This window comes from Benincasa hispida, chromosome 10 (genome assembly GCF_009727055.1).
Source record: "Benincasa hispida cultivar B227 chromosome 10, ASM972705v1, whole genome shotgun sequence".
NCBI lineage: Eukaryota > Viridiplantae > Streptophyta > Magnoliopsida > Cucurbitales > Cucurbitaceae > Benincasa > Benincasa hispida.
In genome coordinates, this window is record NC_052358.1 from 37,699,546 (window position 1) to 37,726,081 (window position 26,536).

General features: G+C 33.5%; 2 protein-coding genes across 3 annotated transcripts; one reads left to right on the top strand and one right to left on the bottom strand.

Annotated features, from left to right (window-relative positions):
- The first annotated feature begins 12,165 nt into the window (after positions 1-12,165).
- LOC120088699 (RNA polymerase sigma factor sigA) lies at positions 12,166-16,062 on the top strand. Its single transcript, XM_039046121.1, has 10 exons — positions 12,166-12,415; positions 12,616-13,459; positions 13,678-13,876; positions 13,963-14,055; positions 14,755-14,883; positions 14,989-15,042; positions 15,139-15,216; positions 15,327-15,389; positions 15,532-15,644; positions 15,731-16,062. Exons 2-10 carry the CDS (start codon positions 12,768-12,770, stop codon positions 15,837-15,839), a joined length of 1,530 nt encoding a protein of 509 aa, XP_038902049.1. The 5' UTR covers positions 12,166-12,415; positions 12,616-12,767; the 3' UTR covers positions 15,840-16,062.
- LOC120088698 (septin and tuftelin-interacting protein 1 homolog 1) lies at positions 15,871-23,245 on the bottom strand. Of its 2 annotated transcripts, none has more exons than XR_005485006.1 (2): positions 20,108-23,245; positions 15,871-16,112 (listed from the first exon to the last, which is right to left on the bottom strand). XR_005485006.1 is itself a non-coding variant. In XM_039046120.1 (2 exons), exon 2 carries the CDS (start codon positions 22,825-22,827, stop codon positions 20,212-20,214), a length of 2,616 nt encoding a protein of 871 aa, XP_038902048.1. In that variant the 5' UTR covers positions 22,828-22,844; positions 23,061-23,245; the 3' UTR covers positions 19,958-20,211. The 2 variants fall into 2 exon arrangements, 1 of the variants encoding a protein (XP_038902048.1); XM_039046120.1 differs by lacking the exon at positions 15,871-16,112 and having other exon boundaries at positions 19,958-22,844; positions 23,061-23,245.
- Positions 23,246-26,536: the final 3,291 nt, after the last annotated feature.

Sequence of the window (26,536 nt, forward strand, 5' to 3'; positions counted from 1 at the left end):
AAAATTTGAAGTTCAAATTCACTGGCAATGTGTATTTGTTTGTAATCAAAACGAACCATTTTGAAGTTGTATGTTTTCTTTTCCTAATGACATGAAATTAGATGAAAATGGATGGACGAAGAGAGTTATTTTATTCCCATTCACGTGTCGATATTTCCGTCAATATTACGTAAACATGAGAGGTGAATCGATATTTCAATTGTATTATAGAAAAATCTATGAAACATAATAATAATAATAATAATAAGTGACAAACTATCACTAATATAAATATAGTATAAATATTAGGCATATTAACTTGTTTAAAAATCATAAAATATACTAGAAACCACGAGCTTCATAGTTCAAATCCCTCTATCTCAAATTGTTCTAAAAATATTTGTTTAAAATCATAAAAGGTTTCTTATTTAAACTTTTTTTTAATTTTTGTAACTTTTATAACTTTTTCAAGAAATATTCATCAAAATCGATATTTTCGATATTTCTATCAAGATTTTAGTAATATAAAGACCTCAATATTTTGGTCGAAATCGACACTTTAAACTCAAATCCTTATTTCTTTTCCCTTTCCCTTTCTCTTCCATTATTTCAGCTATTCCTCCCACCATCCATGCAACTTCTCCTTCTCCAACCACAACTGGTGCGACCAATTCCTACATTGACAGCACTAGACTCATAACCAATGATTAAAATATCGATATCAAGATTTTAATTTTACAAGTATATCATATCAATATCAACGGATATTTCTGTAAGTCACGAAATTTATAAAAGAAAATTAAATTAATACTTAAGTTGTTTTATTCAGAAACTAAGTTATGGATGTTGTAATTAATAGTATATTCATATTTGAATAAATATATTACATTTTTTATGTTTTACAAGCATTTATAAAAGATGTTGAAAATATTCATGTATATTTAATATTGATACCGAACCTTTCCATTGACGGATATATTGACATGTGCACAGATATTTTCATTGTTACTCACAACGAGCAACAACTCGAATGCAACAACTTCTTCCTTAAGCAGTCGGGTTGTTCTCAGGCATTTCTCCTCTGGGCAACGGTCTATTCTAGTTGGTTATTCGTTCTCCAGCCACCCTCAAGGAAACCCACGACTTTGCAGTACTTTTTTGCATTCATCAATGTGATCCACGCTTTTTTTTTAGGATTCTGTAGCGTCATTTTTTTCTCTTTCGATAAGGTTTGACACTGACCCATCCTCAATCGACTTAATTTTAGCATCACCTACTAGGGTATACATGGGTTGGGTTGGGTTGAGGGTATTTTTTGGACCAATCCGAAAATTCGGATCGATTGGATTGGCAACTCAAATAACCAAAATAAATTTTTTAACCCAACCCTTAATATTCGGGTTGAATTGGGTTGTCAGGTTATAACTTATTTTTTATTTTTAATAAAAAAATATGTAAATTTATTATACAACATATGACTAATAACTAAAATCTCATAAAACTCAAATGCTAAATATCAAATGTCTATGATATTTATTGGAAACTTTAAACAAAGACAAATATCATAACAATTTTAAAAGAAAAATATTAAAAATTCACAAATTAATCAAAACAAAGTAATCAAACTTTACACAAAAAGGAATATATATATATATATATATATATATATATATATATATATAATTTATGTTGGGTTGAATCAATCCAAATTTTTTTAGCCAACCCACAACCCAACCCAACCCAATAAAAATAGGAAAATTCAACCCAACCCAATCCTTACATTTTGGGTTGAGTAGTCCAGATTGTTCGGATTGTCAGGTTATTTAAACACTCATATTACCCACACTCTCACTGTGTAAAAAAAATACAGGGTTTAGATTATTCTATCACTAACAAGTCATTTTGAGTAAGATTTTAATTTGTAACGACTCTTTAAACTCATCTTTAGATTTTTTTTTTTTTTTTTTTTTTGGTAGCATTGGACTAATATTTGATCTATTTGAAAACTTTTCGGTAAGGACCAATGTCCGTCCAGTAAGTTTTAAGTTGAAAAACTTGGTTTAGGCCTTTTCAAACTCTTTGTATAGTTTGTAATTTAGTTTATAACTCGTAGAAACTCTTTGCTTGTAGTTTCAGATTGTTTACGAAGGATTCAAATAGATTTTCGAGTTGTTGATTGTTGTCTTTGGTAACAACATCCCTCATGAGCTCTTTATTATTTTTGTTAAGAACCTCAAACTCAATCGCAACCTTTTAGAGATGTGGTCTTTATTGTTTCAGAACCTTTTATGTTATTTAGAACCATTTTATGTAAGTAGAATAATTTGACCTGTTGGGTTCTTTTGTTAATTATTATTAGCATATTGTGTGTTTTACTTAATTAATTATAATATGTACTACTAACCTACACCTTTAATGTTGGATTTTATGTCCTAAAACTCGTAGTTTGTAATATCATATTCTTGTTCAATAAAGCAGTTATTGAAAATCTTTAGTAAATTTAAATTTTATATTCATGAATCCAATAAACTAAGGTTCTGAGGCTATAAGTTTAAGTTTGAACTTTATGTAGTGACATAAATGTGGATCATGTTCAAATATATATAGCCAAAATGGTATATAGTATATGAATAAGGTTGGGCGCCTTATTCTGGGGACACTATGGATGCGGCCCATTTTATAGCTAGTACAAACGGTGTGATCCTAAACCGTTCATATGGAGACATGAAAATGGGGACATCCTATATAAAGAGTTTACATAAGACTAAACCATGAAATAGTCACTTTTACGTTCTAAATGTCGTTTAATGTATAAAACTGACTATTTCGTTAATTAATGACCTAGGTAACTTAATCTTAATCATGAGCTAACCATGAACTCCTGTTCACTCGGAGTTATCCTTAGATCTGCATAGGTGAGGGCAGCTCATTATCGCTGACCCAATAAGCCTCCCATTTCAGGGGTGAGATCAGGTGGATAGTTGAGAAAATAGGGTGCAAGATGGAATTCACTCCTACCCGTTATAGGGATAGTAGATAGGTTGTTCCCTTTAGTACTGAATCCAGGTTTTGAACAAGGGGCCCCACCCTCTCATTGGCCCGAGAAGGGTTCGGTTTATAGATTGGACCTTAAACTAATTGTTCATTAGAGGATCAGTGGAACTTAAGGAATAAGATGTAGTCTCGGGGGTAAAACGGTTTTTATGACCCAGCCGAGATTACGAACAACTTGTGAAAGATTAGCTTACTAATCATGGTTATATCAAATGGAAACAAATATATCTATAGTGAGGGGAGTACAACTATGGGACTATAGTGGAATGACCCGTTAGTTAATGAATGTTTATTAGCTCCGTCTAAAGAGTTTAGCCAGCTAATCTCGGATCGTTGGAGCTCATGATCTATATGTTCATTAGGTTCCCCTACTAGCTCATATGGAATAAACTTAGAACAGAATGATAGAATAATTCGAATTGTTCGAATTAGGTGAAGAGAAAGAAACCTACAAGTATATGTGATATAGTGGTCAATTTTTCAATTTAGAGATACAGCTTTAATATTTAAATGTGATTAAATATCAAGAATATGAATACGTTCATATTCGAAAGCTCGTAAATAATAGAAATGGTCAAAGATATAAAAAGTCAAAGAGTTGACTTTTGACTTTGAAAAGTCAAACTTTGACCGACCTTATATTCAAATGTGATTTGAATTTCGAGAAAATAAATGCGGATTCATGCTCGGGAGGTCAAAATTAGTCAACATGGAAAAAAATCATAAAAAGTCAAAATGTTGACTTTTTGTCAAAGTTTGACTTTGACCAAATGACTATTTTGCCCTTTGACTAAAGTTAGTGGGAAAATTCAAACTTTTGTTGGATAATTCTACAAAATAGTGGGCTAGGTGTTGGCTTATAATTGAGACATGAAGCCCACTTAGATAATGGATTCTAAGTGTTGGGTTTTTGTGAAGTTTTTTCATGCAATTTTGCATGGCCCTTTTTTTCTATAAATATGGGCTTGTGTTTTTGGATTAAAAACTTTTGGAGATTTTGTAAAATTAGTTTTTAAAATTGAGCTGAAAAAAAAAATCAAACCCAACCCAATTTCACTATACTTTTTCCATATCTTTTTCTCTCTCGGGTTCTTCTTCCATCGGGTCCCACAACCCGATTCTAAGTCCAGAGAATAGTAGGTTAGCTCTAGTGGTGGTCCGTTCGTATTCGGGTGGAGATAGACGAGTTTTGGGAGCTTCAAAAGTATTATTTCAAAATAACCCTAATTAATTCTTTTAGGGTTACATGTTTATTTTGGACAATTAGAGTAAAATCGATTCTTATTTCCGCTGCGCATGTCGATTTTTCCATCATTCAATACATTGCAGCATACAAATATGTTAGGTTTAACCTAAACATACTTCACTAATCAACATATGCTAACATAAAACATAAAAAACATGAAATCATAGTAATTATAAAATTATCTCTTCATTCATATTTTAAGGAACCCATGATATTGATAAATGAAGAAAAATAAAAATAATAATAATAAACATATTGAAAAAAAAATGAAAATATAGTTATATTTTTGTTAGAGTAAATTATAGAAAAATAAGAAAACAATTATAACAATATGAGTTTAAAGTGTCATGAACAATTGTTTCCCAAGATAGGACGAATTACTAACACGTGAATGCATCATTTCAACCACATGTCTCAATGAACAATAGAACGTATCAGTAATTCTATATAAAATAGATGAGAATTGGAGGAACAATATTTTATGTTCTTGACATGTATTTTTAAATTGATAAGAAAATCATATATTTATAGACTATTTGGAACAATTCAAATAACCAGTTCTTTATGTTTTTGGGTATTTTTAAATTGATAAGATAATCGCATATTTATAAACTACTTGTGATAATTCGAATAGTCAGAACTTTTCATTAAGTTAAATAGTCACATCTTTTGGAAGAAAAAAATATTATTTCATTAAAATGGTCATATAAAAAAATAAATAATAAATAAATAAATAAATCATCATCTCATGAAAAGTTATGGTTTTCTAGTTCTTTAAAATGTTATTTTGTTTATACTTTCCCATGATTTTAATTTTGAATTTTGAAAATAAATTAAGAAAAAAAATATATTCTTGATAAAATGATGTGGAACTGAAATCTAAAAAGTATTTTATTTTCAACATTATTTACCATTCAATTTCATATAAAAAGTCGAAATAGTTCTTATAATATAGAAAAGAAATATTATGAAAAAATATTGTAAGGTGTAGGGAACAAAGACTCGAGCCTAGTGAAAGATTGGGACACTGACCCTTGAAGCAACCCAGTTTCAATATTTATAATCACCATAGTTCGTAAAATACATACATGAGTTTTCAAAAATGAAAACTGGTTTTTTTTTTTTTTTTAAGTTTCCTAAAATTCTTAAAAACATTTTTAAAAATAAAAAACAAAATACACGATAAGCCCAATTGGTAACTATTTTATTTTTGGTTTTTAGTTTTAAAAAATGAAAACGGTTTTTTTTTTTTTTTAAGTTTCCTAACCTTCTTAAAAAACTGGTTTGTTTTTTTTAAGTTTCCTAACCTACTTAAAACAGTTTTAAAAGTAAAAAACGAAAAACACAATTGGTTGCCAAACAAATCCAGTTTTTAAAAACAGAAAATTGAAAACTAATTGGTAGGTTCCATTGGTAACTATTTGATTTTTTGTTTTTAGTTTTTGAATATTAATCCTATAAACATCTTTTTACTTTTAAATATCTTGGTTTTTCTTTATTTTCTACCAACGTTTTAAAAACCCAATCAAGTTTTGAAAACAAATAAAAGTGGTTTTAAAATTCTAGTTTTAGAATTTGAAATTCGACTAAGAATTCAACTTTTTTTACTTAAGAAAGATGAAACTCATTTTAATTTTTCAAAAACAAATAAATAATAAAAAATAGTTACAAAACGAGGCTCAAATGGCCCCTCAGGCTTCCTTTTATTATCATTTAGTTTTTTATTTTTGAAAATTAAACTTATAAATATTTCTTCTACTTCTAAACGGCCTCTTAGTTCTTAAAAAAAATTAATTTGGCTAAGACTTTAACTCTTTCACTTAAAAGAAATGCAAATTATTATAAGAAATGAAGAGAAAACATGCTTAATTTTAAAAAACTAAGGTCTCATTTGGTAACCGTTTCGTTTTTTTGTTTTTTGTTTTTAAAAATTAAACATATTTTCTCCTCATTTCTTATAATGATTTGCATCTTTCTTAGTACAAATGTTAAATTCTTGGCCAAATTCTAAAAATAATAACAAGTTTTTAAAAACTATTTTTTTTTAAGTTTTCAAATTTTTGCTTGATTTTTTAAACCATTGGTAAACAATAGATAACAAAGGAAGAATTTTGAAAGTGGAAATAGTGTTTATAAGCTTAATTTTCAAAAATAAAAACACAAAAACCAAATGGTTATCAAATGTGACCTAAATTGTTAATAAATGTGGTCTTAGTTTTAGTTTTTTGTTTATGAAAATTATCACTATAAACAATAGTTTCACTTATTGGATCTATATTATTTAGTCTACATTTTAAGAATATTCTCAAAATTAATTCAAGCCAAATTTTAATTTTAAAAACTAAAAAAATCATTTTAAAAAACTTGTTTTTGTTTTTAGAATTTGGCTAAGAATTCAAATGATTAAAAGGAAAATATAAAAAACCATGATTAAGAAATTATGACAAAAATAGCACAATTTTCATAAACCAAAAACAAAAATAATCAAATGATTATTAATTGCAAAGCTTAGTAGCTTATGATAAAATTCTACTTTTTTTTAGGGTAACTTGCATAAACTATCCTTAATGTATGGTGGTAAATAGTTGCAATTACACCTTTAAAATTTCAATTGTAGGAATTAAGCCCTGAGATCTATAGAAAAGTTGTAACTAGACTCTCTAACTTACATAATTATAGAAATTGGACCCCATAAATTTAGGTGGCATTTGGGATGTAGTGTAGATTATTATAGTCAATGGATTATAATAAACTATGTTATTATAATCTTTGTTTGGGGTGTAGACTATTATAGTCTGGTTTATAATAATTTGTGTTTAGGGTACTAATTATTTTAGTCTGTATTATAATAGTTTGTGATTGGAGTATAGGTTATTATAGTCTAAACTATAACAATCTATAATTTAAATGTAGGTTATTTTAGACCATGTGTAATTTTTTCTACAATTGTTTTTTATAGTACAAATAATTATGTATATGAAATATCATATTTTGAAAATATAACTAAAATCGTATGTTCTACCAATTTATACAAAATTAATTAAATTTTAATTTATATTAAAAACTAACCTTTTTTTTCATTTTGGGAGGTAACTTGATTGGATACCATGGACAAAAAAAAAATACATTACATTACGATGCAATTCCTATGTTTCATATACAAAGATTCCTTTTTTGGAGGTACAAATAAATCTTAAACAAAATAACTAATTCATAATTGTATAATTAAAATTTTGACCACCAAGATTACATACAAAATCTACTGCAAACTTAAATGCATAAATGAAACAAAGTAATTATTGTTCATTATCGAAAAGCAGTCCAAAACATGGGTTGATCAAACATTCTCTTCAAGGAGGAGATTGTAATACTCCAACTTCGTGGCTATGGAAACAAACAATAAGCTCTTTATATCTTGCACACTGCGGAATATGATTTTCATAAGCTTTACCCTCTGTCGGTTCTACCATTCAGGAATATCTTGAAGTTAGCTCATGACTTCTACACGCAGTTTGACCTCTATTGCACACTTCTCTTTCAGCCATTCTGCAATCATCTTCAACTGGTCATTTACAAAGTCCATTGCATTCTTAACAACCTTTGCCGTTTCAAATTGATATCCACTTTGTTCTCTCTTACTTCCTCTCAAAGCATTTTCTCCTTCAGTGCTTTGATCAATACGTGTGTCATGCATCTCATCCTGTGACATGTTCATACCCTAACTAGACATCATGAAAATGTTTGGATCCTATGATTCAGCAATGGGAACACCATCATTCATATGGTTTGGCACATTAGACCCGATATCCACAAAGGTCTCTAACTTTGCTCCTATAGGCTGATCCTTGCTAAAGACGTAGGCCAGATCATCATAGTATAGGAACAACTAGTGTAGAAGCCCCATTTACTTCATGGATAGCTCTGCACGAACAGTAAAGTGGATATTATGATTAGGTTACCAATATTGTAAAACAATATAAACAAAGTTGCACTTTCACCCATCCATCGAATATCTCCCGCACTGTAGTGATACATTAAATCGAAGCTATTGAAAATTTTGAGCTAAAATTGAACAAAAAAAAAGACCTCATCATCGATTGGAAAAGGGAAAGAAAATTATTTTAGACCTTTTTCCCCCTACCAAGCTTCACAATAGATCCTTCAACCCCTACCACTCTCCAAACGAGAATCTCCACCCCCCCACCAAGCAGAATCGTCCCTCAACCAAACAAATTAAACATCAGGATGAAACGATAGAATGAGAAAATCGAACGGAACGACAAAGGGAATCCTTTATTTGGAGCGATAAGGGAGTCCTTCGTTTGTAGCGGCAAGGGAATCCTTCTCTTGTAGTGGCAAGGGAAAGAAGGAACACATGTGTTTAGAATGACAACAAGTGGGAGGAAGTCAGACGAAACCCCAATCAGATCTAGAGAAAAACATGCAAAAGGAGTACCATCCTAAACGTAGATATATAGATCTATGAAGGGTTAGACGAAATAAAGTTAGGAGCTTTAAGGATCTAGATCTAGTTTCGACGGAGATGAAGAAACGCTAAACCAAACTTGAGGAGTGGCATCAATGGAGACGAAAGAGACGAAAACCACATCTAAGAAGTGGAATCGACAGAGAAGATAGAAAGAAAAAGCAGATATGAGGAGTAGAATTGATGAAATTAGAAGAGACGGACCAAGGTCTGAGCACTACATTTTATGGAGAAGAAAGAGGAACGAAAGATATGAGTCAAGAGACAAGAGAGACGAAACCGAAAGGTTGCATATGGTGAACACTGTAGAATTTGTGGGTTAGGGAATAGTAAATACTGTTGTTACCTACAATGAGATTAGGCATACTATTATTATTCATAGTGGAAAGGACCACTTGCCTATTTATATAATAGATCGCATGATAGGTCATAAATTAGGGGAATTTGCACCCACTCAAAATTTAAGGGGGCATGTGAAAAATGATAATAGATCTCGTTGTCGTTAATAATAGTTAGAGCCCTAAACATAGAGTGGGCTATTATAACCCAACTCCATCCCACTTTAACCGGGGGCCCAAACAACCGAAAGGTTGTAGAAACTTGACCCTTAAGACCTTGTTTGATAACCATTTCGTTTTTTGTTTTTGGTTTTTGAAAATTAAGCACGTTTTCTCACATTTTCTAACAATGGTTTGCATCTTTCTTTAGTATAAGAGTTAAATTTTTAGCCAAATTTCAAAAACAAAAACAAGTTTCTAAAACTTTCAAATTTTGGTTTGGTTTTTTAAAACATGGATAAAAAGTAGACAACAAAAGAAGAAATCTAGAGATGGTAAATGTGTTTGTAAGCTTAATTTTCAAAAACTAAAAACAAAAAACCAAGATCATGTTTGGTAACCATTTAACTTTTTATTTTTAGTTTTTGAATATTAAGCTTACAAAAACTCTTACCACCTCTATATTTCTCCATGATTAAATGTTCAAAATGATTAATCAATTATAATTGATTCAAACGCAAAATACAAACTTGATGATTAAAGTATTACAACTAAAATAGGAAATTATTTCAAATGGTAAAACTATGGAAAATATTAACAAGACATAACAAAATTTTAAAACTATCAATGATAAACAATGATAGATGCTGATAGACACTGATAGCTTCTATCAGTGTCTATCAATCAATGTCACTGATAGAAGTCTATCAGTGTCTATCAGCATCTATCATTGATAGTTATAAAATTTTGCTATATTTTGTATAAATATTTTGGTTCATTTTTCTACATTTAAAAACAACCGTTCCTATTCACGAGTAGAAGATGATTCCCATTTAGATCAAGTCATATAGTGTCAAATTTAGAAGGTAATGCAAAAATTACATTAATATTATATATATAGATATGTATGGTTTGTGATTTTGATATTCAATTAAAGTGCAGTCCACTTTATTTTTTAAACCAGCCTAAGTAAAATGCATGATGAAGTATTCACGTGTAGAATAAAATTAAAAGAAAAATAACGTTAAAATATAGTTCTAATTTCACTGAATTTGTAACAGTTGAACTTAGATTATAGTGTCATTATAGCTCTTCTAACTGCCATAACATTGTCACAAAATTAAATAATATAGTTTAAATTTTTAAAATTAAATGACTTGTAAGCACCTTTACTTATGGGTGTTCAAATAACCCAATAACTTGAATAATCTAGACTATTCAATTCAAAATATAATGGTTGGATTGATATAGTTTTATTCTTAGGTTGGGTTTGATTAAATTTTTTTATTTTTGTTGGATTGAGTCGTGGATTTTATAAAAAAAAGCTTGGGTGTCCAACCTAAATTTTATATATATTAATAATATATATTTTTCTTTGTTTAAAGTTTGATTAATTTATGAATTTTAATATTTTTTAAAAATTTGTTATGATCTTCATCTTTGTTGAAAGTTTGCTATAAATATCATAAATATTTGGTATTTAGTATTTAAATTTTATGAGATTTTAGTTATTAGTCATGTGTTATATATAAATTTACATATTTTTATTTTTTTTAAAAAAATTATAACCCAACCCAACCCAATCCCAATTTTAAGGGTTGGGTTGGAGACTTTATTTGGGTTATTTGGGTTGTCAACCCAACCAACCCGAATTTTCAGGTTAATCCTAAAAACACCCTTAATCCAACAAAACCCAACTCACGTACACTCCTACCTTTACTCCTACTTTGTTTTAAGGGTCTTCTTCCAACCCAACACGTTTCTAGTTCTCACAAACTTCTCCATCTCTCAAATCCTTCTATTGTGCTTTAAAAAAAAAATCCTATTGTTTTGATTTGAGTGTAATATTGCTTGGTTTTAGTTCAACTCATCAAAATAGTAAGTTCGTATTTTTGCTGCTACCTCAACTATTATATTCTGAATCAGACGTTTGTTGAAATCAACACATCTGTGTGATATATAAGTTTAAATTATTTGAGTCTCTACACATGATAATAAGGTTTCGTTGTTGTATCATTCACATGATTTTTCTTATAATAATGAGGCTTTATATTAACAAATTTTATCAAAGATTTAATTGATGTTTATTACAACATTAAAGATAAAAAAGACATTTGTGAAATATTAAGAACTAAGTTGAGAATGCTAAAATGAACATAATTCAACTGGCATGATGCTTGTATTATCAATCTCGAATACAAAGGTTTGATTTTCTTACCCCACATATTGTCTTAAAAATATATATGTATATATCAATTATCCACTCTTGTAAGGGTCTTAAAACGGTTGTACAGCACTTGTTCTCGCGCTTGAACAAATTAGCCAATCCAAATTCGAATAGTCAATGGCACAATGAGCGTTTCTTGCAACTTCCACCTCTGTTTCTTGAGAAAATGGTTTTAGAAAACAGGTTTAGATGAAAAGGTTTATGCGAACGTTTGAAAGCATGTTTTAGAACAGAAAATTTATTATAGACTAGAAAGTAATAAAGGGACAACAATGGTTTAATAGCTTAGTAAGTCTAGGTATGAGAGTAAGACTAGAGAAATACTTTTGTAACTATTTCATATGTTTAACCTATTAGAAGAAAGAGGGGAAAAAAAGAAAGAAAAGAAAAGAGGAGATGTTTACATGTGTAACTGTTTTATAGTCTTGTTAGTTGTGTGGTTCAGCAAACTTCACCAAATTTTATTGTCTTTTAGAACAAAAAGAATATATATATATATATTTATATATATAGTTGCTAAAGAAATATTTATTTAAAATGAGAAAAAGGAGAGTGTAATTTACCCCAAAAGTTTTGAGACCACTCAAAGGTGGACCCAATATCTATTCCAACCAATAGCATCTCAGCTTCCCATATCTGCAATGCTCAAACATTTTCCTCTCAAATTTTTTCCCATTATCTTTCATTTTTCCAACATTCTTGCATTCCCATTTTCTCTCTATTTCTTTCCATCAATTTTTTGAATTAACGCCACCAGAAATTTTGCATCAAATTTTCTCAAAAATATCCTTGATATTCATCAATTCAACAACAACAACAACAAACCATTCTGCCTTCTTCTTCCTTTGGATGCATCGCCCTCTCTCTCTCTCTCTAGAGTTGCGGAGTGAAAACTCCATTGTCTTCCTCTCTTTTCTCCGTTTCAGGTACTTTTTTTTTTCTCAATTTCTGTTTCTGGGTTCTTCAGTTTTTGCTGTTTCCATGTTTCATTCAAGTAAAATTCAATCCCAAGTTCATTTTCGTAGACCGATTTTGTTCTATGTTCTTGTTGAGTTTATTTTCTTTCATTGTTCGTAGCTGTCATGTGGGAATTTAATCCCCTTTCTGCTCTGTTTGATGAATTTAGGGCTGTTTGTTGTTTTGGTGGAGGAATTTTGAGGTTAACTATTTGAAGTCATTGATCCATTGTTGCTGGTGAAGCAAATAGAGTTTGAAGTTTGATTTGGTGTAATTGATTTTGATGATAAGAGTTTTGTACACAAGAAGAAGAGAAGCCATATGATGGCAACAGCTGCAATAATTGGGCTTGGTGCAGCGAAAAGGCTGTTGAATTCTTCATCCTATTATTCTGATTTCACAGAAAAGATTTTGTATGTTAATAATGATCACAGGTTGGGACAAACCCAAGTTTCCCCCACAAAGAGTGTGGTAATAGCGAAAAGTTCGGCTAACTTTTCGCCGAGCTATCCATCGTCGAATCGGCACTCACAATGCATCAAAGCTGTGAAGGAACATGTAGATACTCCCTCTTCTCCAACTGCAGAGCCATGGCTTCATAACACCACAATCTGGGAAGATGAAGAAATTGATCTGAAATGTACTGTGGAGGCTCTTCTTTTGCTGCAAAAGTCCATGTTGGAGAAGCAATGGAATCTATCTTTTGAGCAAACCGTGTCGACCGATGCGCCTAGAGGAAAAACAGAAAAGAAAGTACCTGTCACTTGTTCTGGTGTGTCTGCACGGCAAAGAAGAATGAGTTCTAAGAGGAAAATACAGAGCAAACATGTTTTTATGGCTCAACCAAAAATCAGCAAACAGTTAAGACCTACCATCAGTCCTGAGCTACTCCAAAATCGATTGAAGGGCTATGTGAAAGGTTTATTAAGTGAAGAGTTGCTTTCTCATGCCGAAGTTGTTCGTCTTTCGAAGAAAATTAAGGTTGGTCTCGCGTTAGAGGAGCGTAAAACCAGGTCAGCACATGGCTTCTTGTTCAGATTCTCATAGTTTACTTTAGCTATGATGTACCTATACAACTGAGTAGTAGATACCTTATTCCTGCTTGCATGTTTTCATTCCATTATCAGTCTGATGTAAGAAAGAAAACTATCATATGTTTATGTGGTTCTATTACTCCATCTTTAAAACACAGCTCTAATAATGATATCGTTAACTTCTAACTTACTCTCAGACTAAAGGAAAGACTAGGATGTGAGCCCTCTGAAGACCAACTAGCAATATCACTTAAAATTTCTCGTGCCGAATTACGGTCAAGAGTAATGGAATGTTCATTGGCAAGAGAGAAGCTAGCGATGAGCAACGTTCGTTTGGTAATGTCCATTGCACAAAGATATGATAACATGGGGGCTGAAATGGCTGACTTAGTTCAGGTGAAGAGCTTGTAGCAACACGTACAACTAACTCTAAACCTTATTAGCTCACTCCTAATTGAAGAGTTTGTTTGTGTTTAATGTAGGGAGGCTTGATTGGACTTCTCCGTGGGATTGAGAAGTTTGATTCTTCCAAGGGGTTTAAAATCTCAACCTATGTTTATTGGTGGATACGCCAGGTGAGGATATAAATTCTTTGAAAAAAAGTCATTGCATCATTACTAGCCAGAAGCATTAGATATCATCATTTGCACATATTCTACCATCGCATATAAAATGTAAGAAGTTTCCAAACCTGAATGAATGACGATATTTCTTTTCAAAGAAAATCCTAAGTTTTTGTTATACGCTTATTTTAAACAGATGAAAGATGAATTATTTCCTATTAATGAAAATGAAATACAAATTTAGTGGAGGTAAAACAGAATAAGAGATGTTATCAAACATGCTCATTTGCTTAAAATAAAACAAGAGATGAGAGTGGACAAGAGCCTTCTGAAAAGAAAAAATGAATCTTTGAACTTAAATCATTTAAAAATATAGGGTAATTGCCATGGATATCATTTTTAGGGCTAAGTATATATTAATATTTTTAAAGAATTGTAAATATAGCAAGATCTATCAATGATACTATCACTGATAAACTCCCATTAGCTATAGACTCTATCGTTGATTGATCCTCATTAGTGATATAATCTATCACTAACAGATTCCGAGAGCGGAATCTAAATTTTGTTATAACTGTAAATTCTTTTATATTGTGCTATATCTATTAATATTATAGGCCTAATTGCTATATTTGCAATTACTCCTTTAATGTGAACATCTCAACTTAGTATGCCAGGAATGACAGTTCAATTGTCTTCATCCATGCACAGGGTGTTTCAAGAGCATTAGTTGAGAATTCAAGAACTCTGAGATTGCCAACTCATTTGCACGAAAGATTAGGATTGATTCGCAACGCCAAAGTTAGATTGCAAGAAAAAGGAATCACTCCATCACTTGATGTAAGTGGATTATTGTTGACTTCAAAAAGCAAGTTTAATTGCAGACCCAACTAATGTAAACTTTGTGAACTTTGGGATTGCCCTAACGCTTTCTATTTATATCAGAGGATTGCAGAATCCCTCAACATGTCCAAAAAGAAAGTCAAGAATGCCACAGAGGTATTATAAATTTCTAATAACCAGCTCACTTTGCTCGTTCTTGATGAATATCTGTTTTTCATTTTCCTTATCAAGCCAACAACTCTTCTTTTTTAGGCAATCAGCAAGGTGTTTTCACTCGACCGAGAAGCATTCCCTTCATTAAATGGTCTTCCTGGCGAAACTCATCATAGTGTAAGCCTCGAATAGCAACTCTAAATCTGCAAACATAACATAATTTTCAGAACTTTGTTCTCAGTTCTTAACACTCCTTGGATTCCTTTGTTATCATTTTGCTTTTGCAGTATATCGCAGATAACTGCCTCGAGAACAACCCATGGCATGGAACAGACACATGGATTCTGAAGGTAAAATGATAGACCACCAAACCCTGAAAATGGATTTATGAAAACTACACCATTTTCATCAATATAAGATGAACTGATGAAGAATGGACAGTTTGCTTATCGAGATGAACAATCGACTAAAATACACTGAAAATATTGGCAGGCTGAGGTTAACAAACTCATAAATATGACACTTGGGGACCGAGAAAGAGAGATCATACGCCTTTACCATGGTCTGGATAATGAATGTCTGACATGGGAGGAAATAAGCAAACGGTAAGTCAAAGGAACTTATCTGAGCAAAATGCTAATGTCATTCTATGTTAGCTGACAAAATGCGTTTTTTGCTCTGAGTTTTTCAGCATAGGGTTGTCCAGAGAAAGGGTAAGGCAAGTTGGATTGGTGGCATTGGAGAAACTAAAGAAGGCAGCCAAGACGAGGAAGATGGAAGCCATGTTGCTTAAACATTAATTTGTTAAAAACATATAATTACAAGTCATACGTTGTAGAGACCGTCCATTGTCTACTGTATATATACAGAAAGCGATACTGTGTTATTTGCCATTGTGATTTTGATCAGAAATAGCGATAACAGATCATAGGGAAAGCTTCTGGAACGAGATTTGCATCCGTTGCCAAAGGAAGTTGTTGATTCGTGTTGCCATCTACTAAATGTGAATCAATTTTTTGTGAATTTTGATTTCGAGCCATGTTGTATCGATGGTGTCATGATCCTGCACAATGCTGCATCATCTATTGTAAGAAATTATCCTCTCAACTATTAGAAAAATGTCAAACAGAAAATAACTAGACACGGCTTGCCTTAGGGAGAGGAATTCAATCATCAAATTTCCTATGCAGCACAGCATAATAAAACCATAAGAGAATACTTTGTTTACCGGTTTCTCAACAAGCACAGAAGTGAATCACTTGATGTATATGTTTACCTAATAAAGGTGTAAACTTCTCATCTCCCATATCCCCATAGATCCACTATGGCCATCTACTGGAACTGATTCCTCTCCCAATTTGTTTTATTTGACAGCTTTCCATCATTTCCTTGATATTCTCACGTGGAAAGTAGAAAATTTTGTTCAATGTTTTTAAAGCCTAAGTAGTAAAAATAGTAAAAGTTCAAATTGCTACAACTCGAGCATTTCTATCTTTGAAGAATAGGACAAAATACATTTTCATAGAGGTGTAAGGCTCAAGGTTAAAAAATAAAAAATAAAAACAATAAGTGCAAAGGTAGGTAGCTTGCACTTCAAAAGTGCTTACTACTCTCTCCCCTACATGCTCAATATCTACACAAATATTTGACTTTCCCCAAATCTCGTAACCCTCCCCTATATTAAGGTACTCTCTCTCCTTGCAACTTGATCGACAAAGTACTAACTAATAAACTTAATGTTATTTGATGCTCACCCATTTGTTAAAACTGGCCTCCAGCCAATCATCCTCTGTAACACTGAAAATAAACCTATATAAATTATTATAAGTTCCGTGACTTTCTCAAACTCAATGGGATTTCTTGTCAAAAAGAAAAAGGGAAAAAAAATTATATGATCAACAAGGTCTGAAACCATGATCATCCAAAAAAAGGACTTATTCAATAGGAGGGAAGCATAGAAAATTAACCAAAATGAATTAAAAGGGTTCTCTGAAAATAACAGCGCATGACAAGAAGCCAGAGATTTGGATTCAGGAAGCATCTAACCAAGTTTTTAATTGAAGCACTTTATACAGTAACAAGGTAACTGTTAACTGACAATCTCCAACCCCCAATAGATGGAATATTATTCAAGAAAACTTCAATTTCATAAAATCAATTTTTACAAATTTTTTAACCTGATTTTATTTTAAATTCGTTAACGATTATGCACACTAAGAAAAAGCATAGATTCCAACCAACATATCTAAGCAAGAAAGAAAAATCAAACAAAATAATAAATAAAAATAAGTTAAGTCAAGGATGTTGAAAAAACATGTTATATAATAGGCTTTGAAATGGTTTGTAATACACATGCTAATGCAGTAATGCTAAACAAAATTTGATGCAAAGATTAAATATACAGATTTGAATCCAATTTCAGATTCATTTTAAACACAATTCGGCATTATAATTTTTTTTATGCAATCCAGACAACAAAATGAAGTCAAATGTTCAACAAAATCAATAGCAAACCTCTCAAACAAAAACCTCTCCTCTCAAACATCATGCTCAATATCCCTACTCTTTTAGTATCCAATATGGGTACTCTCATTCACCTTAATAAAATCTTATATTTTACATTTGGAGGGAACAAAAAAAGAAAAAAGAAAAAAGCATACCCCAACATCTTCTCATACCAATCAATTATGGATTTAATCAAATGCATTTATTTAATTTTTCTTCTCCTCTTCTCCTTCCCTATCTTCCTCTGCAAGTTCCCAGATATCTCATGCATCTACCAGCATGTTGACAACTGCACTAGGAATTCTAAACAATCCCTATTTTTCTATCTAATTTTCGGATACTTTTTCTCCTGCATCATAACACCATATAAGGGACAGAAGATCCATCATTAGCACAAGTCAACACCATATTCCATCAGATTCTCGTCCTTCATGAAGGACTTGCACCTCCTTGCGACCACCAGCATTTGGGTTGTCTTACTGAAGCTTTTTGAGCTTCACCGGTACTCAGCTTAACGCTCTTTTCCCCCACCCAGAAAATGCTCCATCATCCCTACAAACTTTTCTCTAGCCATCTGTAATCGCCCCAGTTGCAGAACCATAGGATGCATTTTTGACAGTTAGACGACCCTTTCTTAGTTCTTTTAGTTTTGACATTTAAGATAACATCTTTTCAAGAAGAAAGTGTGGTGTATGTAGCTATTCTTGGGGAATAGTGTACAAAAAGGCATTTTTAAGGTGGCAAAGGCATTTTTAAGCTATCCTATGGATCACTTGTTTTTACACTGTGAGTTTGCTTCCAAAGGATGGTGTATTCTTTTTGTACTTTTAGAATGGCTAGTTGTCTCCCTAAGAAGATTGATGATTGGATGATCGATGGTCTTGATGGTGGAAGTTTTTGTCGAAAAGGAAAAACCTTTTGAGATGTGCTACTCGTGCACTTTTGTGGTGTCTTTGGAAAGAAAGAAATAGTAGGATGCTTGAATATAAGTCTATTTCTTTTTATTCTGTTTGAGCTCGTGTTCAGCACACAATGTCTTGGTGGAGCACAAATTACACCAAATTCTTATCATTATAGCCTTCTTATGATTATTAACAATTGGAGGGATCTTCTTATTTAGTTTTGTGGGAGGAGGTTTTCTCTACCCCCTACCCTTAGGCTGTTCTTTTGGTTCTCTGGATGAATATATACCTTTGTTTCTTATCCAAAAAAAAAAAATGGTGGCAATGCCTTTTTGTAATTATCATTCAAGGGTCTTGTTACTTAACTGGAGGGCCCTGTTAATAGCTGGCCTTTGCCTCCCTTTTTTGTGGGCTTTATTTTTCTATTCCCTTGTGTTTAAATTTTTTTTTTATTTAATGAAAGTTTTGTTCTTCATCAAAATATATATATATATATATCTATGTATGTATGTATGTGTATATATATCTATGTATGTATATATGTATGTGTGTGTATATATGCATGTACGTACGTATGTATGTATGTGTATATGTATGTATGTATGTATGTATCGGGTAAATGTTGAGAGGAAAAGGGATTCCTATTTCCAGTTCATTAGAAGTCTCCTTGTTTGATTAAATATGGCACCATGATCATATAAACAATTGTTTGAGGGAAAAAAAAAGATCTAATAATCTCAAAGACTTTATCCTTTCAATTCGATGAAAGTTATGAACAATATTTTTCCATACACACACTTCTAGAGATGAACACAAAATAGTAATCGAAAAGTATTTTTGTTCAAAGTTTTCAAGGATTTTTTTTTAACAGGGGGAGCAAGCTAAGAACGATCCTCTACTGCCATCAGACCAAAGTCCATCAAACCATTAATCACGCTCTAGCCACAAGCCAGTGGTTCATCCACCAGACTTAGGTTCTTGTCTCGTTAGAACTCAAGTACACAGTTGTATAACCTATAGAACAGACCCTGTTCAAGGTCATCAAAGTTTTCAAGTAATTGTTAAATTAAGACATCGTTGGATAACTATTTGGTTTTTAGTTTTTTATTTCTAAATTTGTGTTTATTTTCTCACAATCTCTTACTCATAGTTTACATGCTTCCTCCACAAGCATTTGAATTTTTAGACAATTTTCAAAATAAAAAACAAGTTCTTGAAAACTACCTTTTTTTAGTTTTCAAAATTTGGCTTTGATTTTGAAAACACTCCTAAAATATAGACAACAAAATATAGAAACACTCCTCAAACTCTCATTACACTCCCTTTATGACCCGCCCATTAAACTCCATCTTTAGCCACTATGCAAGACCTATGTTTCCATTTAAAACCTGTTCATTATTCACATGTCATATCCAAACTCCATATTCAAACCAAATAATGAATCATAGAAGAAAAATCATCATCAAGAATCGCCTTTTGGTAATTTATCCATGCCTATTAAAAATGCATCATAGAAGTTTACAAGCAAAATTGATTATAAGATAGTAATTCACATGAAAGAAAAATCAGTGCATATTGATGAAAAAAGAATTTTCAGATCATATCTAAAGATGAAAGAGATTTGCCCACTAATGGCTGAGAGATTAAAGGCATACACTAACCTTAGAGTTTCTCCTATGGTACAAGCAGTCTACATAATCTAAACACTGCTTAAAGTTGCTTCACAATATGGAAAATTCTTCAAAATGTTATGTCAAGCTTACATCTACCGTCTCTTTGCTGTAGAACTACCGTGCATGTCCAGCAATCGTTCAAGGGATACTAGAGACCATGATTCCTCAGTTTGGGCATACACTTTTTGATTTAGAGTGTCCAATATTATGCTTATATTTCCAAAGCCATATATCTGGTGCCCATTGTGCATCCGTCCAGGTTTAGGCTTAAAGAGCAAACCGTGCTGTTGGGCATGGGCCTCAAGTACTTCTTTTAGAGTCATCTCAAGTGTACCACCCATACTATCCAAATTAGAAGCATTACCCAATCCAGCTGAGCCTTGTTGTTTAGCTTGCGCAGCAGCCTTCTGCTGAGCTTCAAATTGCCGTTGCTCAAGAACCCGAAGGTAAGAAATATTCTCTTTCAAACCTGGCTGAACCACCTCCATCCCTTCAACGGCTTGATTCATCATATCCAGTCCACAACTTAGCTGGTACCGGATACTTTCATTAGCCAGAAGCTCCTTTGGAAAGAGTTCTTTCCAGCCCATGTACCACTTTGTAACCTCCTCGAAATTTGGATTTGAACATAACCAGTGATACAATACCTGTAGCCATTTGGAGAAGAAGAACTTTTCCATTATATCAACCATGAGGTGGATAGGTAGAGCAGAAGCCCAACTAGTAACCCAGTAAAACTGATCAAGTTTTTGATTTCCTGGATTTACTTGGAATTCTTGCAAGACAAGCTGCAGTTTAGGTACTATAAAGCGACGCATAAGCTGCTCCCAACTAGCAGAATCAAATACAGCTTTCCAAGGTGACAATATAGTATAGGCAGAAGCATCACTTGGGTGCCAAGCACCGAGAACAAAACTCAACTTCGTACGTATGACCTGATACATACCCTCCAGCTTATGCCCTAACAATGGCAGCCATGGATGTACCCACATATGGATAGGAACAGGATCTCGCTGAGGTTCCCACAAATCTACTGCACTTGCCAGTTTAGGCATGACAACATTGTCCAATATGGTATGAAGGACTGAAGGAGGCAGCAATTTTTCCCAAGACTCTAAGAACCGAAGCATTGGTTCAGGGTCCCTAGCCTGCCAAGTATTTATGCCAGAAATTCTAACGGCAGGTAGCACAACTTCTGAGACCAGGAGAGTATAAGGCGATGTCATGTCCCAGATGTCAATACAGTCTTCATCTTGAAGCAGTGTCTTCCACAACGATATCACTTCTAAACCATGAGAAGGATTTTGAAGAGGATCCCAGCCCTGAAATACTCTAATAAACAAAGGTAGTGCAAATGAACATGCAATGCAAGACAAGTTACATAACTTGTAGTCATCACCAAATTTTCTCCGCAAGCCACTAAAACACTTGGCGAGTCCATCTAATGTCAATGTTCCAGCAGAATTATCTTCTCCTATTCGTTCTATCATCCTCGTAATTTCTTCCATACTATCCAACTGCTTCTTCTGACGAGCCAGCTCAATTTCTAACTTTTCCTTCTCTTCCTGTAAGCTCAGTGCAGTTTCCTTCTTATTTCTCAAATCTCTATCAATTTTTTGGATATCCAACTCAGCCAAATCTACAATCAACCTCACATTATGCTGCAGCTCTGGCATAGGAATGTCATTTTCTCTGGCTTTCTCTTCAGCATTCAGATTCTCTAAATTTGTCAACACCCGCACCTGAGGGCCACGCATATCAAACACCTTTTGGACAACCTCCAATGCCTGGTCCTGCTTGCTAGCCAGTAATTCCTCAGCTGTTAAATATGCGTTTTTCTTCTTTTTAGACCTAACTTGCTTCGACCATAACCTCTCCTTTGCCTTGGTCGTTGGTTGGGGCAATGTTTTCTCCTCAAGTTCCTGCAAAGCAGGTATCTTAGGTGCCTCTTTGAAGTCATTAAAACCCATACCCATATTCTTAGGCCTCATTTTAGCTTCGATGGGAGCTACAATCCCCTGTTCGTTTTTTCCAAGCCCACCTCCTTTGTATCCCATTTTTTCAAGTAGCTTCAGGCCGATGCCCTTAGTATGCTTCTCAAACGCTCCAACATTCCCAGGGTCAGAATCTTTTCTGCTCCCGGCTACACCTCGACTTTTCTTCTCTATCTGTGATTTCACTCTTTCCCTCTCCCTCCTTTCAGCTCCCTCTTTAATGATTCTCCCAAACGCAGTGGGCAAAAAGAAGTCATCGCCATCTTCATCTCCATCAACATTGGAACCATTTTCCTTAAACCCATTGGGATTTCTGTCAGAACTCGACGAATTAAAGCCCAATCCAGAACCAGAAGGGCTAGAACCCAAGCCAAGGCCAGGCCGGTCATCGTCCACATTGTCAGTATCTCCATCCTTGGAAATCCTATCAATCTCCTGGTTAGGCATGACGGTGCCGGTGGATACAAAATTGACAGGCTTGGTGAGGTCAGGTTTCCTAGACAAGTCGCGGTCCTTGCGGCGCTTCCGAGACGAAAATCCATCGCCATCAGAGTCCGAATCCGACCCAGTCGCAAACACACCATAAAGAACATCGTCTTTCGTTTGGGACCTCTTCTCTTTGCGCTTACGGTAAAGAAACTCGCCATCAATCCATTGACCATCATCGTAATCATTCTCCATACCAAACCTCTCCATCTCCTGATAATCATCCATCTCTCGCTCTCTCTCCCCTTATCAAATACACACAAATTATACACTAATTTCAGAACCAAGAAGGAATTCGGGAAAGCCCCTGATTTTCTAATTTTACTCAAGGAAACGGATTATGGCGGCTCCAGAATAAAAATTTAAAGAACAACAAAGGAGTGGAGTCTGGGTCAAGTTTGAAATAGAAAACCTAGGATGACTGATAATATAAAAAATTATTGAATAAGAAGAAAACCTACTTTAGTAGCTGCCCTTCTTCTTCTTCTTCTTCTTCTTCCTCCTCCTCCTCCTCCTTTAGAAGATTTTTCGAATTTGGTTTCCTGTTATGAACGTCGGAATATTGTACCGCCGCCTTCAGCCGTGGCCAGTTACCGCTGCGAAATTGGGCTGAAGGTTCATTTTATTCGCCCGATTTGTCAATTTTGCCTTCAAAATTATAAATTACCCAAGGAAGGTTCAAATTTTAAATTAATTAAATTAGGTTTTTCTTCCGAAAGAAAAATAAATTAGTTTTTTTTTCTTTTTACCGATGGGCTAATCAAACCTTTTGAATTATGCTCATTTTTTACAAAATTGTAACAACACGACCGCTAGGACTTAAGTTAGACTGTTACTAAATACATGCATGCATGGAATTCAAAACGACACTCGGTTATGGCGAAATAAATGCTAATTAAATAAGTTAAGTTCAAAAGACTTTCATTAAATTTAAATACTAAATCAATAGTAGAGTACCCACAAATCATAAAGGATAATAAATAAATCTGAAAAATAATTCTTAAAAGTAAGTTTTAAATATCAAAACTAAAAATTAAAAGAAACATGAAAAGAATTCTAAATCTCATGATGTGGAAGTGTAAAACTAGTCCAAGTGGCTCGATCACGAATTCCGCTTGTCCATCGCCGGTGCATCTCTACCCTTACCTGAAACAACATCATGAGAAAGAATGAGTATAAAATACTCAGTAAGTAACCCCACCACTGAGTATTTAACCCCACCACTGGGGTCAGGCTAGGCATCTATGTCCTCGATACCTACCTCTAGTGAAACATATAAACTGCTCAAGTCCTCATGGGACACATATACACATGAAACAAAGAAAAAAGGAGACTGAGTTCTATCCTACTGTAGTTAAGTATGCCCACTACCAATGTCTCAAATAAATTATCCATATGTAGCTTCGTCAAAAAGATCACTTCCAAATGACTTTACCAAAATTTCTCAACAACCAAAATTAATTCACAAGGGGTCATCAAAGCATAAAACTTACCAAAACTCGCTAAAACAAATTCCAACTTCACTGAACAACACTTCAATACCTTCACAAACTTAATCCAAAGTTGAAACACAATGAGTATCAACTAATTGATGCCAAAAGTAAATGAGTATTCAAGAATCAACCGAAAACAAACCCAAACAGCAGAAATCTTACCCAAATCGATAGATCCAGTGACGGCAAAAGTGAACGACGCTTGAGCAGTAGTGGATGGAGGTCATGAAGAAGAAACTGACGCGGCAGCTTTGAGTGGCGTCGGATAGGCTCACGAACATGAGGAAGAAAAGCGGGGTGGGGTTTGACTTTTTATAAAAAAAACAATAATAATAATAATAATGGGGTTTGACTTTTTATAAAAAAAACAACAACAATAATAATAATAATAAAACAAAAAAAGGAAATAAATATAATTACATTTAATTCCTTTTCGTTTTATACTATTAAATTCCTTTCCGTTTCAAAAGAAAATTAATTTCTGCCATTAATTTCCAATTTGAATAATTTCACGCTAACAATTAAATTCCCACACTTACACTTGAAGTCCAAAATTTCAAAAAGGCCCTCCAACTAATAACAATTACTAAAATTCCAAATAATAAAGTTACTGAAATTACATTATTACTAAAAAATATGCGGGGTGTTACATTCTTCTCTCTTCAAAGAACTTTCGTCCTCGAAAGTTCATTCTTGAAAAAAAAAAAAAAACTTCGGGGTGTTACATTCTTCCCTCCTCAAAGAACTCTTGTCCTCGAAAGTTCATTCTTGAAAAAGCTCTGGGTACTGGGCCTTCATCTCATCCTCTCACTGCCAGGTAGCCTCCTTGAACTGGTGATTCTGCCACAGGACTTTCACAAAAGTAATTTCCTGGCGGCGTAATGTTTTTACCTCTCTGGTGAGGATCTCTATAGGCTTCTCCTCGTAGCTCAAGTTCTCATTCAACTGTAAAGGTTCGTAGTCAACTACATGGGACGTGTCTGTTACATACTTCCTTAGTATCGAAATATGGAAGACATTATAAACTGAAGACAGTGCTGGGGACAATGCCAAACGGTAAGCTCTGTCTCTTATACACATCTAGATGTGTATAAGAGACAGTTCCAGGTCCTTACGTCTTACATCGACATAGCTTTTCTGTCTGCTCTAAGCTGGTTGCATACGAGCCCTGATCTTCTGTATTGCCTCATTCGTGGTCTGCACCAATTCAGGTCCTAACAACTTCCTCTCACCAACCTCACCCCGGATACTGGAGACTTGCAACTCTTTCCATATAGGGCCTCAAATGGCAATGTGCCAGTGGCACTCTGACAACTATTATTATATGCGAATTCCATTAAATGCAAGTGAGAGTCCCAACTCCCTGAAAACTCTAGTGCACAAGCGCACAACATATCTTCCAATATCTGGTTCAGACGTTCTATTTGACCATCAGTCTATGGGTGAAAAATTGTACCAAAATTCAATCGAATACCCAATGCTAACTAGAGACTCTTAAAAAAAAACTAGATGCAAAACGAAGGTCATCATTTGACATGGCTAAATCTAGTACCAAAAGAGGTGTAACAACCCCTTCCATAAATAACTATGACACTTAAGATGTTGAAAATCAGCAACACTTCTACACGTCCGAGTTGAGAACTATGAAAACGGTCATGAAGTTAAGAAAGTCTTATATACTAAAAACATATATCTAAGCCTACCATGTCACAGGGAAAACTTCATATGTGTAGTGAAGAAACTGGTCATACTATATAATGTGTCATCTGAAGATACGTACCAAAACAAATCTAGTCAACTGAAAACTGCTTCTACTCTAGAAGCACCAACTGTGATGTCTTTCCTAGGGTCTACATGTCTAAAAATAACCCTGTCTAATTAAGTCTCACATTCATGAGAAACTCATCATGAGCTTTATGCTGTCATGAGCTATAAAACTTGCTTGAGCCATCCTCATATTATTCTTTAGGCTTGAAACAATCACATATCATTACTTAGTCCCCGCTGCAAACGAGTCCAAAATTTCCCCCGAAAATGAGGGTTTGAAGTCCCTGGATGCTAAAGCATAAGTCAATTGATAATACATTTTCATAACCTCGTAATAACCGTAATTGATCCTTGAAGTCATTTTTTTTTAACAATAAAACCTTCTTGATTCATAAGTCCTAGCTTGGATTACTCGTACTCCTTAAAGCTAGTGAATTCATTGCCCATGCAAGAGAATACATACTATCTTGTAATGCTCCAAAACCACTTTTAGTAACTCCTTACTATCAACTCAACTTTATTGCCAAGTCTATCCCTTATACCAATGGTTATATTGGAAGATTCAACTTACTTACCTTTGTGCATATACCATTATTGTCTACCTCGAATTGGATTATTTTCTTTTCTTAATCAAATTGATGGTCTTGCTAGTTCATGTTTCCAACACTTGCACACAA

Coding starts and splice junctions, on each gene's coding strand:
- LOC120088699 (XM_039046121.1), top strand. CDS start 12,768: ATGATGGCAACAGCTGCAATAATTGGGCTTGGTGCAGCGAAAAGGCTG. Junction 14,884..14,988: donor GAATCACTCCATCACTTGAT/GTAAGTGGATTA, acceptor TATTTATATCAG/AGGATTGCAGAATCCCTCAA. Junction 15,217..15,326: donor CTGGCGAAACTCATCATAGT/GTAAGCCTCGAA, acceptor TTGCTTTTGCAG/TATATCGCAGATAACTGCCT.
- LOC120088698 (XM_039046120.1), bottom strand. CDS start 22,827: ATGGATGATTATCAGGAGATGGAGAGGTTTGGTATGGAGAATGATTAC.